The sequence below is a fragment of the Anastrepha obliqua genome, chromosome 1 (genome assembly GCF_027943255.1).
Source record: "Anastrepha obliqua isolate idAnaObli1 chromosome 1, idAnaObli1_1.0, whole genome shotgun sequence".
In the NCBI taxonomy this organism is placed as follows: Eukaryota; Metazoa; Arthropoda; class Insecta; order Diptera; family Tephritidae; genus Anastrepha; species Anastrepha obliqua.
This window is the reverse complement of record NC_072892.1, coordinates 112782056-112801793: the sequence shown is the minus strand read 5'-3', so window position 1 is coordinate 112801793 and position 19738 is coordinate 112782056. Positions and strand designations below refer to the sequence as shown.

The window sequence follows — 19738 nt, the reverse complement described above, 5'->3', positions numbered from 1 at the left end:
TGGGCAGCTGGATAAGTGGCAGCTAAAGCCTCAGCAATTTTATGTTTTTAGATGACATCACTTTGGGCGGCCGCCGTAGCCGAAGGGGTTGGTGCGTGACTACCATTCAGAATTCACAGAGAGAACGTAGGTGAAACACCAAAATTAAGAAAAAGATTTTTCTAATAGCGGTCGCCCCTCGGCAGGCAATGTTATACCTCCGAGTTTATTTCTGCCATGAAAAAGCTCCTCATAAAAATATCTGCCGTTCGGAGTCGGCTTGAAACTATAGGTCCCTTCATTTGTGGAACAACATCAAGACGCACGCCACAAATAGGAGGAGGAGCTCGGCAAAACACCCAAAAAGGGTGTGCGCGCTAATTATATATATATAGATGACATCGCTTTTACTCTCCCGAAGCCTTCCCTGGTAATATCCAACAGGGTATGGATTTGCTGAATAACAAGCATCACCTCCATTGGAGCTGTAGGGCAGATAAGTAAGTAATGTACTAAACTGGCACTAAATATTATATTCTGGTGATGGTCGTTTTAGAAATCTATAACCTGAACAATTATCTATTTTTTAATTTATTTTATGTAGGTATTCATTTCATGAATTTATTTAATCAGTTTTCAAACTGAATTTATTATCTCAATTTTTCAAACTTGATATTTGCTGGGAAATCCTATAAAAACAGAGCATTCAAAAAAAAAAACCAAAAAAATCTAAACGTCAGAAATATAATTTTCCTTTCATTACCCCTTGTGTGGCGCGGCAACACTGGTACTAAACCATTAATGTGTTTGACTTGGCAAGGCTCCATATGTCAATTAACTAAATTGTCATTTTTGTTTTAGTTTTCATTTTTCCGCATTTTTCCGGGTGCCAGTTAATGTTGTGTTTTTCCATTTCTTTTTAAGCGTAATTCTCAATTTTATAAAAAAATAATAATGGTAAATTGAGCAGTAACTTTTAAAAAGTATGAATCTAATATTTGCTTACATTTTTCAGTTCTCGTTATTACACAAAGAGGAATCTGCGCACGATGATGGTGTATGTTTCTTAACGCACCTCTACTTAAGTTCATAATAAAGTAATTATAAATTCAATTATAGATCTGGTCATGTTCCTGGGGACGAGTACAACGCGAAACAGCCTCTGATAACGCAACGGGAGACGAAAAGGATGGGGATGCTAGTCATGATTCAGACTTTGGAGTAAAGAAGCCAGAATCAGTTGATTTTATTGTGACTGGCGGGTTAGATGATTTAGTTAAAGTTTGGGACATACGCGATGATGATCAACTTAAGTTGCGCCACACTTTGAAGGGCCACTCTCTGGGTGTAGTTTCTGTAGCAGTGAGCCCCGATGGCAAAAGTGAGAATTAATGATCGCAAAATCGTATTTTTCTTCAATAAATACTGTTTTATAGCTATCGCGAGCAGTTCCTTAGACTCAAGTCTCTGCTTTTGGGACTCACAAAGTGGTCAACAGAAACATCTGCTCTCCTTTGGACCCGTGGACTTGTGGACAGTTGCGTTTTCGCCTTGCAATAAATATGTCATTTCCGGTTCAAACGATGGCAAAATTTCAATGTATAGCGTTGAAACGGGAAAGGCAGAGCAGGTGCTCGATCCGCAGAATGGAAAATTTACACTAAGCATTGCATATGTAAAAGTGGTTTATATTGTTCACGGAGTTGGAATTAATAGAAATATGTCTTACAGAGTCCAGATGGAAAGTACATAGCTAGTGGTGCTATAGACGGCATCATCACCATTTTCGATGTAGCAGCCGGTAAAGTGGCGCAAACTCTCGAAGGTCATGCTATGTCGGTGCGAAGTTTGTGTTTCTCCCCGAATTCTCAAATGCTGCTAACTGCGTCTGATGATGGACATATGAAACTTTACGATGTGTATGTAGAAAAATTATGCTCTCCATATATTTTTTTAATCCATATATTTAAATAGTGCGCACTCGGACGTCGCTGGTACGCTATCTGGCCACGCCTCTTGGGTACTTTGCGTTTCCTTTTCCGAAGATGGTAAACATTTTGCGTCGTCGTCTAGTGATACGACTGTCAAGATTTGGGATTTCGCCGAACGTAAATGTATGCACACATTCTCCGAACATAGTGATCAGGCTTGGGGCGTGAATTACAGTTTATCAAACGACAAAGTTATATCAGTGTCCGAAGACAAATCTCTGAATTTGTATAATTGCCCACCCAACGTTGTTGTGTAGCGTCTCTCAATAAAATTTAATTTTTCGTGTTTTATTCGATACTTTTACTTTTCGAAATATTAACAATTTAGTGACAATTATTTCTACTTAACGATAACCCACTAAATGGTGTAGCACCATGTTCACACATTAACGGAAACTAACATTACTCTTCCTTCCCTTTATTTTCAATTAATTTCTTACTCGCCTGCGAAAGAATACGTTCTTTTTGCCCTCTATCTGGGATGTACACGTTGAAGCTTTTAAAATAGTGAAGAATATTTTCTGGAAAAACAGTATGCTGACTTAATCTGTTAGGATCAAAGTTTAGCACAGGCCACTTACCAACAACTTCTTGCTTTAGTTTGTAATCTGAAGCAATTCTTTGTTTTGTCCATAAATCTGGGTCGCTTTGATGATCCGTAATGAATTGCATTGCTTGCCGTAGTGTACAACGACCGGGTCTCACTGTAGGTGGTTCTCTGTAGCCGTACTCAAAATCCTGCGGAGTTTTTCGACTTAATGGAAGTGATTTGCTGGAATCTGTACGTTGAGCAGCATAGTCAATCTGTGAATAAGTAAAATTTTCTAGCATACATAAAAATATTGATTGCATTTCCGTTTAACCCACAAATTTATCCTCCGAAGTTACATAAACACTTTTCAATCGATCATCTAGCGCTTGGTTTTTCATGTTCAGTTTTTCCACCAGCTTAGGGTCCACTGTAGTAACAGTAAAAATGTTAATTTACATTTATGTCATGAAAGTGCAGAATTGCATTTGTATTTACATTCAAGAGCTCGCTGCATGTCCTGAATATTGGACTCGTATTTTGGTGCCGGTACCGGCTTGTCACGTTCCAATATTCGATGTGCCCTATTTTCTACATTAAAACGATTCACTTTACGTGCCACCATTGACATGACCTTTCCCATATTTATTAAATATTTTATTTGAACTCTTAGTTTAAGCGAAGCAAAAATATTGTGTACAACAGACAGAAAATAACCTAAAATAGCGAGAGGAAAAAGCGAGCAGCTGTTAGTAGTAATGCCAATTCCATATTTTTGGGGTGCTAACAAAATTGTGATTTTGAAAGGTCTCTTTAGTTTCTAATATAATGAATGAAAAAATAGACCACATAAAGAGAATAAAACACGTCCAAATATTGATTGAAATTTAACCTTTTTATATTGGCTTAGTTATATCAGCTTAAGAATTTCATAAAAATGCCCCGAACATTTTTAGAAAGCTTGTAAGTTTTGAATGAAGTGCAACCCTGGCCATAAGTCAAAATTCAACGAGATAAATTTTTTTTTTAACGAGTAGACTTCACCGAATCGGCTCTCGCGGAACGTCATCTCGTTGCATTTGTCTATTGTTCATCGTTCTTTGCGTGTGCTCTAAAGTTTTTTCTTTGTTATTATTTTGCAATTAGACGCGTCGAAATCGAACAAAAAATATTGAAAAAATACAATTTAGTGTAGAAGTTTTTTCGTGTTATATTTATAAAGTAGATTATTGTAAGGTGAGAAGCCGTAAATTCGTTTTAAAGTTGTGGAATTTCAGTGAATTTCTCGAGTTCTGCTAGTCGTTCGCAATCAGTGGAATTCGGCTCGCGCTTGTCTCCGCTCAAACGTTTGCCCAATAAGATTTCAACGATTCCAATCAAATCTATTACAATAAATTGCTCGCTACTCTGGTCTGTGCTGTGCTCGCGTTTGTCGTTCCGTGTCCGTGTGGCTGATTGTCTGTCCGCCTGCTCTGGTTGCCTGTCTTTTTTAAATGTCTTAAATGCAACATTTCCGCACGTGTGAAATGAAAATTTAAACAGTGAATGAAATATATAAATCTAAAGTTACAAAACGCATGAGCAATGCGATTTTGTTTTCCATTGGTTTGTTTATGCACATTTTGTGGAAGGGGTCCAAACGTGTTCGTAGCCTCCTTACAAGTGCAGCGATATCGGTTGTGCTAAATACCCATTAGAGATGGTTAGAAGTTGCATTAATGTTCGCATTGGGCCTATTATACGAATTTCTAAATTATTTTATTCAAGCATAAAATTATTGTAATTCGCGAGCAGTGATTCAAAATAGTATTTTTCAGTACGTTTGATTGAAATATAAAAATTTGCTAAAAATTCACAAAGTTAATAATGTGTGTGTGCCCACAACTTTGTATATGGAACTAGGAATTCTTATATAGTATAAGTGTATGCGAAAAATTCATTAATAGTAATATCTTGTGTGTTTTAACAAATTATTGTAATATATTTTTACAGTAGTGTAACCCTGTAATTGTTGTATAGTGTATCCGTCATATTCAATTGTAACGTAATTGTAAGCGCCATTAAATTTTAAAATGTACGAAAACAGTATAGTTTATCTAACTGAAAGCATCTGTAAAAGTTGTATTCATTGTGTTCCGCCATCATACGTTCGAATATTTTTAAAGGAGAGTTGTGATTTTGGCAGGTACATTACTTGTAGCATACTTTTATAATAAATGCTTTTTGTTGAATCTTTAATTAATATTTTTCAATTCAGTATTGTAAGCTGTGTAACTATCTACATTGGTGTTCGTGTAGTTGGAATATCAAATAATAAACTTTGGTGACACTCCCTTGTTAGTGTACTTTTGAAATAATAAAACGGTTCAGAAAAAAAGTACATGGTGTAACAATTATGAATTGGGGGAGAGCGGTAGATTTTGGACAACCTGTCATTTTATCCCTAAACGTCACCTCTTTTGTTTAACAGTGTATTGAAGTTTTCTTAATTTGGTCAAGTTGATATTAATTATTTGAAAAATTTCGTAAAAAATTACACTCGTAGAAAACTAAATTTGAAAGTGTTAGAAATAAACTACTACTTTCGCCTAAATTACCCCTACTGCAATTTTTCCGGTAACACATCCATAGACCCTAAAAAACTTCATATTTCTCGTTCGGACGGTAGTCTGTTCTACGTTACCGGAACGACACGGATTTATATCCGGCCAAGGACTGTCACCACAGCAGCATTCCCCATATACATAGGTGTGGAGAATGTTGATACTGCTACAAAACCAACAACAATAACAACAACAACTTTATGTTTTTCAGATTTTAAAAATTAAAGTCAAAATTATCAACAGGATAACAAATATTGAATTAAAATATTGAAGAAAAATATGCGCCATCGCGACTTTTCTTCAAAACAATGTACGTGCTAAATTTTTTGGCAAAACTTTCCTTTACTACCACGATATATTTGAATGGGGGGCGGAGAGGAAGGGGGCGTGGCACTACCTACCATGCCCATTAGAAAGAGCAAGGTCACACCATTATAACTGTGAAAGTCCCAACCTCCTAGTGTCCCTATAGAACCCCCAGGAGAAGTTTAAAAATTAGGTTTTTTCCGACCGCATTTGCAGTTTGTACTGAAATACAGTTCAAGAGAAGAGTATACAGCAGTCGTCAACCCAGCAAGCATTTAACTTAGGTTTTATATTTCATAGCACTTATGAAAACGTTGTTTTATCGTAAAAGTTATGAGTGCCGATGGCGAAAATTTAGGTCAAAAATTGTCCGATTTTGCATTATTTCACTATTTATAAAAATTTTTTTTTTTTGTAAAAATATTTGTTTTTGTAATATACATGTATATTTGAAATCAAAAAAGCACCGCAGGCGAAAATTTGGACTAAAAATCGCACGATTTTTATTCTAAATTTTCAGTATTTGTAAAAATATTTGTTTTTGTAATATATATGTATATTTGAAATCAAAAAAGCGGCGCAGGCGAAAATTTGGACTAAAAAACGGGCGATTTTTATTCTAAATTTTCAGTATTTGTAAAAAATTTGTTTTTGTAATATATATGTATATTTGAAATCAAAAAAGGGCCGCAGGCGAAAATTTGGACTAAAAATCGCGCGATTTTTATTCAAAATTTTCAGTATTTGTAAAAATATTTGTTTTTGTAATATATATGTATATTTGAAATCAAAAAAGCGGCGCAGGCGAAAATTTGGACTAAAAATCGCGCGATTTTTATTCCAAATTTTCAGTATTTGTAAAAATATTTGTTTTTGTTATATATTGGTATGTATATTTGAAATCAAAAAAGCGCCTCTATAAATAATAAAAATAATAATAAAAGAATTGTTCCCTTTTGGTTGACAGGGCTTTTCTTATTTCGCTTTGTTCTTCTCTCTCTCATCGTTCGTTTGACAGTTCGCTCCTCAAATTTATTCTGCACGGCATTACAAACGGTTAGAAGAACATTTGTAATAATAGAATTTTAATAGAATTTGAACTATTATTTGGTAAAAATAGCTTTAAATCGAATCTTAATGTAATAAAGAATGTTTATAAGTGATTTTGTTACTTTTCTGTGTTTGTATTTAAGTGAAATAAGCGTCTGTAATAGGGAATTTTTTCAAGCTTATGCAAAAAAGATGCATTTTTAACGTTAAATATTGCTATTAATTCTTAATTTTAATTTATAAAAAGTAATATAAATCAAAAGGCTGATATAGTGACTACATTTGCGTGTTATAATTTTTAAATTCGGTCCACGCACTTAGACATTATAAGCAAATATTATATATCGTGGTAGAAAAGGAAAGCACAGCCAATTTTTTTTATATGGAAGAAAATGCCTTACATCAACAAAAAAAAAAAAAATCACAAAAATCAACGGTAGTTTATAGTCACTAGAAACTTGATTTGAAAGTTTTGAGGACATCTTGTACAAAGTTTGAAATTTATATGGTTTTTTTATAGTATGAACTAAGTTTGTGTAACAAAATAATTGTGATGTGTTTAGAATTTTCCAACGGGGTGTATATGACAAGATATCGTAGGAATACGAATTAATAGTGGTTAGGGCAAGTATATACCAAAGTTTGCATAAAGGGTACACCAACAAAATCTTTTTACGCGGCCTTAATTTTACGGTGATTATATCACCGGTTAATCCTGTCAAGCTCTGAGACAAACATTAGGCTAAAGTACATATTGTCGTTGTAGCAGTACTTGCTGTCCAAACTGGCTGCCTAGTCATTTTCCTTAGATATTTCGAATATGATTTAACTGCCTAGGAAGGAATATTTTTGGAATAAGGGGATTCACTAGATGGCGCTATGGTCGAAATATTGTACATATGAGTCGATTTGATTCATACATTCTTTACCTAAAAAAAAGAGATATTTATGAAAATAGTATTACTGGCCCAATTTATCGAGACACAGGGTGCTTGTTTTTGGTGTCCCAATAGACTTCCAAGAAATTAATACTTTTTCTGTGTTTTTCATAATTGGATAGGAAGAAGGGAGAAGCTAAGGATATATCCCAGGGGAGTTAAATAACGATGAAACTTTTAACCGTAGAAACCTTACATCCGGGGACCCGCTTATAAGCGTTCTGAACGCTTATGGACAATTTTTCTCATTTTGCTAAAACCAATACACAAAAGTTATTGCAGCAAATTTTATTTTTTGATTCGAAAGTTTTTTTTTTATATTATATTTATTTTGGTAAATTCATATATATTAAAACCTTAATAAAATTCGCTTAGTTGCAATGGGAGAGACATTAGAAATAATAATAAAAAAATGGTTAAATAGCTGGTGGTTTTTCCGATTCGAAGTTTATTTTTGTTACGCATATTTATTATGTTGCAATTGAGCCGTTTCAGTGATATTTTTATTTATCTTAAAAAATCTGTAACTTTTGACATAGGGTGGTGTGAAGCATAACATATGTAGTATGTTTGACCGATTATTTTAATGTGATTTGTGAGTGAACCAGTTGATGAGTGTTCTTGGTTAGCTTCGTCAAAAAGTTTGGTGCCTTACAATTAGTGCCCTGCACTTATAATGTGGAAATCTTAAAAAGGATAAAATCGACTCTAAAAAGTGGAAAACGTTTATAAGCGGAGGCGTATAATTGGAGGAAATTGTGTATAAGCCGATTTGGCAGGACTTCTTTTCCAATTTGTGGTGTACATCTTGATGCTGGTCCGCTATTAGGAAACTACATTCGGTCGAGGTTAGGGTATGGTGCCTCTATTTATTAAAGTTTATTCGTTACGCCTTGTGTTTTCTAGACTTGCATAATAGAAGCATTTGCCTATTTATTTTATTTTGACGTTATTTCTGATAAAGCTGTTTACCATTTATAACATAGGAGGTTATTTTTAATGCAATCTCTAGTTCTGTAGCCCTTCCGAAATCGACTTAAATCTTTTTTATGCATCTGAAGATAAATAAATTAAAATTTTTTTTCAGTTTTTATGACAATAAAGAGCCAATAAATGGCACTAAAAGTATTAGGATTGTTTAAGCTAATAAGTTGTCAAGATTATTGGTTAAACTTTTATTTCTATTATAAAAGTATTTTCCCCAATATTGTATTCAGTTTCTTCACATACTCACAAATGCGATTTAAGGCTAAACAATTTTTTGTTGGAGATTTTGAAAATTCTCATTGATAATGCAAACTCAACAAGAAAACGCGGAACAAAAATAAACTGAATAAATATTGCTTGTATTTGTGTACATTTATGCATACATATACATAAGTAAGATATGAGTGCCATACCTTCTGCTCAAATATGAACGAGACGGTATCAATAAAACGGTCCGCGGATGACATATGGCAAAAATAAATTTTTTGTTTTTTGGTAGGACTGTTATAAGCTTACATGGCAAATTTCAGCGTGATATGTCACATAGTTGGTTTTCTGTGCTACTGTAAACAAGTCAAGCTCGAGTGTGTTCTTCGAATTTAACGATGGAAATTCAAGTTGAACAAAGAATTTGTTTGAAATTTTGTTATTGCAACAAAATTTCGGCTTCAGACGCCTTAAAAATGTTGCAGACAACCTATGGGGACTCTGCTCTATCGCGTGCACGTGTTTCCAGTGGTACAAATCGTTCAAAGAGGGCCGTACATCGGTTCAAAACTTGCCTCAGAAACGTCGTCCAGCAACATCAGTAAACGACGAAAACATCGGAAAAGTAAAGGAAATTGTGCTTGAAAATCGCACAAATCGCAAAATCGGTTAACGCTGAATATTATTTAGACGTTTTAAAGAGTTTGCGCGAGAACATTCGTCTTAAAAGGAAGGAATTGTGGGACAAGTCATGGTTCTTGCATAACGATAATGCACCAGCTCACACATCACGTCTTGTTCGCGATTATTTGAACAAAAATAATGTTAATATCGTTCCGCAAGCACCGTATTCGCCTGATATGGCTCCATGTGACTTTTTCCTGTTTCCCAAGCTCAAGTTGCCGCTCCGTGGAAAACATTTTGAGACAAATGAAGTCATAAAAGGGAATTCGAAGAACACACTCGAGCTTGACTTGTTTACAGTAGCACAGAAAACAAACTATGTGACATTTCACGCTGAAATTTGCCATGTAAGCTTATAACAGTCCTACCAAAAAACAAAAAATTTATTTTTGCCATATGTCATCCGCGGACCGTTTTATTGATACCGTCTCGTTCATATTTGAGCAGAAGTTACATACGAATGGGAACATGTTTACGGGAACAATCAAATGCATTTTGGTACAGAGTACCACACTTGATTAACCTCACTTAAATATCTTTCTTCCTTGATAGTTCGAAATTTCGGCAAAATTATTGTTTAGTTTACGTAAAATTTAAGACTAAAAGACATACAATTTTTCTGCAGCTAAAGTTTGATTGAAGGGTTCCAAAAAATTGATAAATGTAAAGATTTAAAATGTTTACTGAAACCAACCTTAAAAGAAATCAATGAACAATGCTGTGGATGCTGAGGGGGTGAAGCAAGTACGAGTACGAGCATAATTCGTAGATTTTACAGGATTTGGGGGCGGGGAGGTAATTGAGGAATCTCTCAATTCACATTGAGGCGAATTTTGGGCAAAGATTTTAATATACAGCCAGCGTCCGCGATGAATGCTACTTTTTTTATAAAAGTTTAGCTCACATAAATTCAAGTTTCACACTTTGTACAAAAATTCCACAAACTTTATGACAATTTTACGGGCTTTAATTCGACTTTCTAGAACAAATTTTGGTATCCAGTTTTATGGCTTATTAAATCTTAGTACAATAAAATGCAAGTTTGGAGTTGCTAAAAAATCCCGTTAAACTTTTATAATTTTTTCTCTTACATTTTTTCCTGAAATGAATCATTGATAAATGATTTTTTATATATTTTTTTATTTACTTAAGTCTTATAAGATATATTATAGGTCAGGAAATTAAAATTTTCGTACATTTGGTATTTTGTATTTGTATATATTTTTTAAATATATACTACATAATATAAACTGTAGATGGATACCATAAAAAACCACCGAAGTTAGAAATTATAATTTAGATTTATGTGGTTTTTTTTAGACGAAAAGCCATATTTTTATAAAAAAGATTATGAACATAAAAAAGCAGAAAAATTCAAAACTGGTCAAAATATTTGAGATGCTACTGTTTTCTTGCAGGCTGTACAATATCATAAGGTCAACTAAACTAAAGAAGTGGGTCCTCTTGATTATTTCATATACCGATTATGCTCTGCAAAAGTGGCATACCATTTCTCTTTTGAAAAATCCTACACTTCAAGTCTGACATAGGAATTTGGCCAACAAGGCTCTCTCGGCTTATAATGATTTCATTGGGGAATCTGACAGAGTTTTGCGTTTCCAACAATACAGACGTATTGCTAGGATATAAAAGAACTTTCTGTTTACAGTGCATATTTTCTCTGCTGTTTATCCATTTTTCGATAAGTACGAACTTAATTAAATTAGCATTTTGTGTATGATTTATTCAAAAATGAAAATATTTAGGAAAACTTGCTGCAGCTCATCAAGTGTCGTACACTGTATGTATGTATACACTCCAAGAATCAGATCAAGTAAATATGGTATGATGAAAAAAGTGCGCGCGCAGCCATTGCACTTGGAAGACAAATAGTAAAAGATCTCACTGCTTGCATGACAATTAGCGAATTGTAGACACCAATGTATCTATGACACTCGCACGAAGGCACGATCACAACAACGATTGCAACATCTGTGTGCATATGTATAAAAAATGTACATACATACATGTATGTACATATATGAATATTTGTGCTATCATAACATGCACATGAAAGTAACAAAAAGAGTTTTATAAACCACCTCCAACACCAGCGCTGGCAACGTCTTATCCGCAGTCACAGTCAACGTTTCTGTTTTTGCCTCTGTTACAGAGTCATTTTCAATGCAACCAAACGCCAACGCAGTGCTTACAACGGGTTCAGCTAAACAAGGCATACACCTACTAGTCTGCGCCAGCTGAATGACTGGTTGGGGCTGGCCGGTTGCCGGGCCTGCAAGCGACGTTGACTGCGCTAGTATGTGAGCAAGCGTTGGTAAACGATGAAAAAATTTTTGAAATTCCATTCACATTCCAGTATACATTTCGTGTGCCAGTGGAGGCGACGCAGCAAAGTAAGGTAAAACAGTCAGTCGTTTGTTAGTCAGCGCATGTAATATAAGTGTGTAAATATGTACGTATATACAAATATAAATACTCGTACGATGTATAAACATGTACATACATGCATATGCCTATACTATGTATATGTTTGTAAATAAATCGCTGTTGGGGAATGTGCCCGCCGAGTTGTCGGCACTATCACAGTAAACCTTTTGGGGCTGAGTATTTCGCTATTGACCAGAAGGGGCCAAGCACGTAAGAAAAAGTGTATAGCTAGATCGTGAGAGTGAACTAGCTGAAATAAGCGAGAGAATGAGTAAGAGAATGGACGGACATGTGATTACTGATCGCGTGCGGTGATGAGGCGGTAATTACATGAGGTTGGGTTTGGGAGAGGATCGAAATGTTTTTGACTAAGTTTGTAACGTCCATAAGTGACCAGGCTATAAAGCGAATGATTGATAAAAGCGCCAACTTAGTTTTGGCTTTTAGTTGCAAAGTGGACATTTGGACATGACGGGTAGAAAATGTAGTATGTAGTGGAGCGATTGGATCGGTACGAGTATCCATGAGGTGGAAATGATGTTGACGACGATCGAGTGTGTGCGTATTTATAATAAGCGTGATGGTCTTAGTGTTAATCGCATTGCTGCCGGTGTTTATGAGTTTTCTCTTTCAGTATTATTGCTTTTATCTTTGGTTATATGGCCATTGTATTACAATTAGCGAAAATGTAATATATTTCTATGTATACCGCCATATGTGTGTATGGACAATGTAAAACTATTCGCTTCATCTGACAGCCTCGTAATAATTTTCAAATAAAAATTGGCTTCTTTGACTTTATACTTTTATAGTATCATATAATAAAAAGCCTTTTAAAAATATATCATCGATTTCTTAACACATCTTAATAAAATATGTACGGGTGAGCCATATAGCGTTTGCTTTTGAACCACCTATTTTTTTGAGAATGGTAACACAAATGACATGTCAAATGTGTTCATAATTTACTTAAAGGTTTGGCATTTACGAAATGGGACGCTATACGCTTGAACAAAATTGGGAAATATTGAAAACCTATTTTCAAAGTGGTGAGTCTTCTTCTTCCGCGGTTACAGTAAATGGCCAGCGTTACCGTGACATGCACAACGAGTTTTTGTTTCCAAAAATTGAAGAGGATGACAGGGACGACATTTGGATTCAACAGGACGGTGCAACTTGTCACACTGCCAAAGTTACACTTGAACTTTTGGCTACCGTTTTTGAATTTTTTGTGGGGAACCGTTAAGGAGAAATGCTATGCGAACCACCCAGAGACGATTGATGCTTTAAAACACGAAATCGAAGTTGCCATTCATGAAATTGGAGCCCAAACAATCGAAAATGTCCTTAAAAATTGGGTTGATCGAATGGCCTACTGTAAAGCCAGTCGTGGCAGTCATTTGAACGATATTATTTTTCATTCATAAATGACAATGTTCAATCTTCAAAATAAAAAAAAAGTTTGAAAAAATACTGATTAGTTTTTTTTATAGCCGATTTAAAAAGCAAATTTTACATGGCCCACTCTATATTTATTACTTTCAATTGATATTAAATAATATATTAATAAAAGCTAGAACTATTTCTAGGCTCTCTTAAATTTGTGTTTTGCTATTTCACATATAGGTAACTCATTGGAAGGGTAAATCTCTAACTGATGGACTGCTGAAATTTCATGCGTCGGAATATTGATTTTTACTTTTAATTTAGTAAAACCTTTGATGAACGAGGCTTGTTTTCTGATACTAAAAAAATGTCTTAGGACAGATTCAAATTGTTCTTGAAAAATCAGCTAAATTATTCAGATAAAACCATCGAATCAGAAAAACTTAGGGCCAAGAGTAGAGCTGCGTTATGGGGACCGTTTCTGCATACTGAGCAGGCGACTCCAAAGTTTAGGCCTTCCCCCATACAATTTTCGGCTAAAGCTCATTAATCTTCTCACTTGTGCTAGTTTATTTATGGTTAAACTGCTCTCAGGGTGAATTTCTAGCCCATTTCTTCTCACGGGAGTTTGCCTGTATATCAAGTTTACCTGTAACCAAAAAACAAATTCCAACCTTAATGAAGCATTGTGCCAATAATTTAACTCTCATTCCAGCACTTTCGATATATCGGACAAGTTTTTTACCGTTAAGAAAATATTTGTCGATGGTATACCTCTAAATTTTTATTCAGCTGCCCATTTTTTCTGTCCTTGGCCCAATGTCAAAATCAAAATGATTCGTACGTTATGCGGACTGTGCCTTTTATGCCAGTTGGGTGGGAGGAGGGCAACCGTTAGGTTTATTAGTATAAAACCATGATGCACCGATTGTAGAGGCGTGGACAACATCATATCGTTAACCGGCTCTCAGCGATTTTGAAGGAATCAGCTGATTGGTTGACATAACCGGGGTCTTGAAATCAACGTATAAAAAATCAACGCAGCCTTCGCTCATCTTACTTCGTTGCTGTCTGAACAACGACTTATTCGGCGAGTGTGTGAATACGTGTGAAATTAGCGGGCATAATTCTGCTACAGAGTCCCGGTGACGTGACAGCCGAAGTTACTCTCACAATTTTTCTTCGGATGTCCAAACCTGGTAATCTATCATCCTTGCTATAAAATCTGGCTCTGTAGGGATTGCGCCTAGTGCACTAAATTTATTAAAGTTGAGATAAAAGAGTCCGTTTGTTATACGGTAATTCTTTTTAATCAGTGGAAATGCGAGGAGGGCAACCCGTTACACAATGGAATCTGTTCATACTTCCCGGCTGCGGGCTGAATTTTCCGTGTGCGTCCTGAATTCGTTGAGAACGGCTGGATCTTGCATTACGATAACGGCCTGGTCCTTTCATCGTTTATTGTGTAAGAGTTTATGCTTTTCGACATTATCATACTCATCAAATAGCCCTGATATCGCCCGATACGACTTTTTCTTATTCCTCGTGCGAAATCAACATAACGACTTACAGGAGGTTAAAGACGCTGGAACCGCGGTGCTGAACGATGTAACTTTGAAGGGTGTTTCCAATTGTGAGAGTTGTTACTTAATGTGCGCAATTTTCAATTGAGTGCAATGCGAGCTAGTAACTTAATTTACATGTGTTTGATTAATTCCGGCACTTAATTGCCACACCTCATGTATCTATTCCGTTTGAATTTAGTATAAATGGGTACAAAGTATTTCTAGGTTATTCATTTCGTGCTTAAATGGAAAGTATTTGCATTAATGTGCATAAATGTCTGTCTGTTGTGCCTAGAGGAGCTAATAGTAGGTACATCAAGAAAAATTTTGAAATTGGAGTATCTAGCCTCCCCTCTGGTATTGTTTTACATTTTGTGCAAATTGTTTTGTGTATATTAAAATTTCAATCCTTAATGCTTCCCTAAGAAGGATAGTGTTCGTAGTTGAGGAATATTATAAATCATAAAATTATTTGCCAGACTTTTAATTGTTTAACATCCATTCTTATATTAAAAAAAGTTTAATTGGTAGAAATATTTTCTACAAAAAATTATTAATTATTGGAATCACTAAAATCTGTTTTTAGACTTTTTTATACCAGCTCATTTATTCATCTAAGCACTTCTCCTTTCAGCCACTTTAATTCCACACTCACGCAATAATTTATTTACTTTTTTCACTTCGTTGATGTGTCAACTGGCATTGTCCGTTGTCCGCTTAATGTCATCAGTGGTCAGTCAGACAGGCTGGTGCGCGCAGTTGGTCGATCGCTTGGCAACATTGCAATCGCAAGCACTAATCATTGTCGTTTTATTGTGTTGTTGCTGGTGTGAGTTACAATTTCATGTGGCATGTAAGCAACTCATGAATATTGCATGTGTGCGTAAGGAAAGAACAAATGCAAGAGAAAATAGAAAAGCGTAAAGACAAGCCGAAGAAAAAGTAAAATATTAATGCACGAAGAAGCAAAACGCACAAATGCCAAACTTTGCAATAATTATCAGTAACTAATGCTATTTTTATCCGACGCAGCGCTGCATTGCAGCTTTGCATTGCGTCGCGTTTCGTATTGTATGCACATTTACAGCCGGAGCATTCGCTTGCTCGGTTCTGCATCGTTACAGTGTGTCTGTGGGAATGTGTGTATATCGTTTTTTATTCAGTTAAGAGGGGTTTTCCTCAGCTTTTATTTGCAATTTCTACGATATTCTTTTGGTGGTGTCGGTAGATTGGTATAAATCCGCATTGTATTTTTTCAGAGGCCACGTAAAGTGAAGAATGCATAAATTTAATTACTTATGCATATTGAATATAAGAGTATAATACTCACTTGTATTTACATACAAATTTATGACTGGTGCTCTTTTTGTAAATACACTAATAACAAAACAACAGCGGCGATGTTTTTGTTTTTAAAGAGTTTAGGGGGTGCTGTTTCTCCTAGAATTTTAGGAAATTCGTTGCTTTGTAAAGGGTTAATCCTTACGATCAATTCTCTAGGAGCAGACGTGTGTAGACAATTAAATTTAGCGCAAGTCCATGCGTAGAATTATAAAGCAAAATGATATAAAGTTAAATAAAATTAATTGAATTATATATTATATTGTAAATTGAATAAAATTTTAATATTTTCGTTTTTATTTAATGAATTTGTATAAAAGTAAATTTTTATAATAAAAGTAAAAAAAAAAAAACAATTAAAAAAAATTGCAAATAAATAATTAAAAAAAAAATTTCGAATGGATAATAAAAAAAATTATTTAAAAAATAAATAAAAATTAATACAAAAATTGTATTAAAAATAATTAAAATACGACGCTGTGTCTCCGGTGTGGACGTAAGTACTCGTAGAACTTTAAATTGTTTTTCTCGAAAGTTTTTTCACCTTGGAAAGACAGATTACTTGAATACTGTTGCTTTGATTGATTTGGAATTTTGAAGTAACTTCACCACATTTATATTTAACTTTTTACATGCATCTTGGGGACAATAGATTTTAAGATCGAGGTGCATCGTAGAAAAAATTGAGAGCGAAGATTTATGTTTAATTTTTCATTTTTATTAAATCTGTGGTTGCAGTTTGTAAGGGACTAGCGGTAAAAAATGACTTAAAGACAAGACTTAAAAGTAGTATACCATTTCAGATTCAAAAGCCGATCTTGCAGATAAAAAATCAATATTTTTTTTTGGTTTTAGCTCTGATTATAGGTGAATAAGAAAGATATATAACTGTTAGCACATGGAGATAACATGGATTTTGAATTCGAAGAGCTTTACTAGGTATATTAAAACTAATCAGCGCGAGCAGTTCAGAACCAGAAGTTAATGGAATCACTAATTACGTCGTAAACAAACTCGAGAGACTGGATTATTCTTCTGTTATATACAGCGTGAACTATAAGAGGGTAGAAGCTCTAAACATTGTATCGATTGAAATGCAAAGCGAATGCACTTATGGGGCACCCTTTCAACTCTAGTAACATTGCTTTATAGATCGGATTTCATATAACAGATACTCACTCGAGTTTTGAACAAACTAAAGAATCGAGGAGAAAATACCTGGCATACGGATCTATTGTAAACCTATGCCACCTTTGATGTAAAAGAGTACAGGATTGGCATAACTTCAACCGCGACTTCACAGCTAATAATCGAGAGCTCACAACGCCTAACTATCCGTCAATTATTTCCAAAGGACTCATAGAAATGTTCACAAGACTCCGCATCGACCGCACTTGCCGCACCAATCGGCCAATTCTGCCATACGGAAAACCACTGGATCGACCTTCTTAAGAATCTCATTAGACAGACAAGTTTAAAGATCAACAAATTTTGGCCACAAAAACAACTATTTATTTAAAAAATGTATTATATTATATTATTAAATATATTAAGGGGGGGCCTGCTTTAGAGGCTTCAAAAAATCGATTTTTTTTTTTTTTTGCATAAATGTCTTCCCAAACTATCCAAGAATATGTCCTCAAAATTTCAGAAGCAAATTCAAAATATTCTCGGAGTTACAGAAGAAATTGTGAGCAAGCGTCGAGCAGGTATACGAGCGGCCGGATCGCTCGAAGTGCGATTTCTCGGTTTTTTATTTTTACGATTTTTCCTAATTGGCGGGGAAGATAGGGAAAAAGTTATACGTCCTATCGAAACGAGATGACATTGATTCTATTCGGAATTAAATTCTCTTCTAGTTGAACATAAAAAACCTTAAGAAAGTTATTATTAACCTACTTTTTAAACAATCTAAAGTGAATTTGTTTTTCCAAAAAAATGAATTTTTTTTAATTACCGAAAAATTGTTGAATTTCTCCCTTTTTGTTTAATTTTCTTGTTTAAACTAGAAGAAAGACTATACTAAAATAAAAATTTTTTTGGGTTTTTGTTTTCAGATGAAAATTGTGACCGGCATCTTTCCCGCCGCACGACACATGCACACTGGAGACGCCTCGGCAAAATGCTTGTAACAGGCATAATCTGACACATATTTTAATGAAAAAATTTGAGAAGACTGCTGAAATATATAACAATAAAACCTGAAAGTTTCGTTTCAATCGAATGTTTCTTTCCTTCCCAAAAAAATACACGAAAAAAATCGATTTTTGAAGCCTCTAAAGCAGGCTCCCCCCTTAACATGTTAATTTATTAAATTTACAATAATACTAATAAACAATTTACTACTAAATTTTATCCTATATTTTATTTAAAACTCCGTATTTTAAGCTTACACCTTACTTCCAAAGCGAAAAAACAGAGTGCGAATGGCCTCTTTGAGTTGGGAAGGGTTTTGAAGGGGACAAGTTTCTAGAATAGATTCCATAGTATTTGGGTATTGAGAAAGGCCTCTACAACGCTATCCGTATAAGCTCTGATTAAGACTATTTGCATGTAGAACTTCAGACAAAAAGCCTCTTCTGACCTCTGTCATGTGACGGTCACAGTAATTCATTGTGTTTGTAAGTGACATAATTCGATTGTTGCTAGTTTCGTTAGCAACCCTACGTATGAAATATGTAACACACGGAGTTATTTCTACCATAAAAATGCTTGCCATATAAACCATTTGCTGCTTAGGGTGGACTTCAATTTTCGGACAACACCAAATTGGAGAGGAAGCTCGGCTAAGGGATAAGATATTCCTGAAAATTTTATGTTACAATTTGAGTAGCTAACAAATATTTTTAATTTTATTTGTCAACATTTCTTTAGTTTTCTAGCGACGTTAGCACTGTGTTTCAATAATTTGTAAAACTTAAAAATTAGTGCAGATGTAAAAGTCGAAGTAATCAAAACGTGCATTGCTCAAACTTGTCGAAAAATCTCGATATGCTGGAGCTCAAACTCTTATCACATCGAACAGCTGTTCGGGTACTCGTTGCTCATACACCCGGACTGCTCGAAAATATACTGCTCTTACTGGAGTTGAATACAGTAATGCCGGATTAAGATTAGGAATTTTTTTTATTCTAAAAGATTTCTTGACATAAGAGTAAATTTGGCGTTATTATACCCACATACGATAATTGAACACGCCGTAGGTTTCGCAAAGGACCATTAAACACAAGTTTTTCTAAGAGGGCGGGGCTATCGAAAGAGCTATTAATAAGATTAGCTTTAAGCTATATGCAAAACATAACCGATTTGAGGCCAGACAAGTTTTGGGTTTTTGAATCACAATAAATCGCTGCCTGAACTGAAGGACGTTAAGGTATTTTGTCGGTAAGAGGTTACTTAGAAGGAAGCTTAAGAAGTTTGGAAGAATAAATAAATATTGTAAAATTATATACCAAGTCAGCTTCCACAGCTATTGCTTACGTAATCATTAAAAATTTTAATTAATTAAAAAAATAATAAATCAATTTGATCACAGTAGTGTTCACACATTATGACCACGGACCAAAGAATTCAAAGAATTTCATTTTATTTACTTTCCAAATAAGGCTCTTTTTATCATAAATATTTATTTGCCATCAATACAAATGTACGCCACACAACAACGACAAACGTATGATACGTGTAAAAACAACAAAGTGGAAACCACAAATATGAACAATATGAG

General features: G+C 34.7%; 3 protein-coding genes across 6 annotated transcripts in view; 2 read left to right on the top strand and 1 right to left on the bottom strand.

Annotated features, from left to right (window-relative positions):
* The first annotated feature begins 830 nt into the window (after nt 1–830).
* On the top strand, nt 831–2261 carry LOC129235650 (SKI8 subunit of superkiller complex protein). The gene is made up of 6 exons (XM_054869599.1): nt 831–936; nt 995–1036; nt 1099–1360; nt 1416–1654; nt 1711–1898; nt 1954–2261. The coding sequence occupies exons 1-6, from the start codon at nt 934–936 to the stop codon at nt 2225–2227; spliced, it is 1008 nt and encodes a 335-aa protein (XP_054725574.1). The 5' UTR covers nt 831–933; the 3' UTR covers nt 2228–2261.
* Nucleotides 2238–3228, bottom strand: LOC129235651 (protein NDUFAF4 homolog). Its single transcript, XM_054869600.1, has 4 exons — nt 2998–3228; nt 2838–2929; nt 2552–2774; nt 2238–2491 (listed from the first exon to the last, which is right to left on the bottom strand). The coding sequence occupies exons 1-4, from the start codon at nt 3140–3142 to the stop codon at nt 2373–2375; spliced, it is 579 nt and encodes a 192-aa protein (XP_054725575.1). The 5' UTR covers nt 3143–3228; the 3' UTR covers nt 2238–2372.
* Nucleotides 3229–3540: 312 nt separating this feature from the next.
* LOC129235649 (serine/threonine-protein kinase Warts) overlaps nt 3541–19738 on the top strand; it is a 57824-nt gene continuing 41626 nt past the window's right edge. The window contains exon 1 of one of the 4 annotated variants that reach the window (XM_054869595.1): nt 3541–3735. The gene's annotated coding sequence lies outside the window, so the exon portion shown is untranslated. The other 3 variants (XM_054869598.1, XM_054869596.1, XM_054869597.1) reach the window with 3 other exon arrangements.

Bases quoted from the DNA above. Each gene is read 5' to 3' on its own strand.
- LOC129235650 (XM_054869599.1), top strand. The intron at 1,361-1,415 runs GTGAGAATTAAT...ACTGTTTTATAG, and splicing joins AGTGAGCCCCGATGGCAAAA to CTATCGCGAGCAGTTCCTTA. The intron at 1,655-1,710 runs GTAAAAGTGGTT...TATGTCTTACAG, and splicing joins TTACACTAAGCATTGCATAT to AGTCCAGATGGAAAGTACAT.
- LOC129235651 (XM_054869600.1), bottom strand. From the start codon at position 3,142: ATGGGAAAGGTCATGTCAATGGTGGCACGTAAAGTGAATCGTTTTAAT. The intron at 2,930-2,997 runs GTAAATACAAAT...CTGTTACTACAG, and splicing joins CATGCAGCGAGCTCTTGAAT to TGGACCCTAAGCTGGTGGAA. The intron at 2,492-2,551 runs GTAAGTGGCCTG...CTGTTTTTCCAG, and splicing joins ACTAAAGCAAGAAGTTGTTG to AAAATATTCTTCACTATTTT.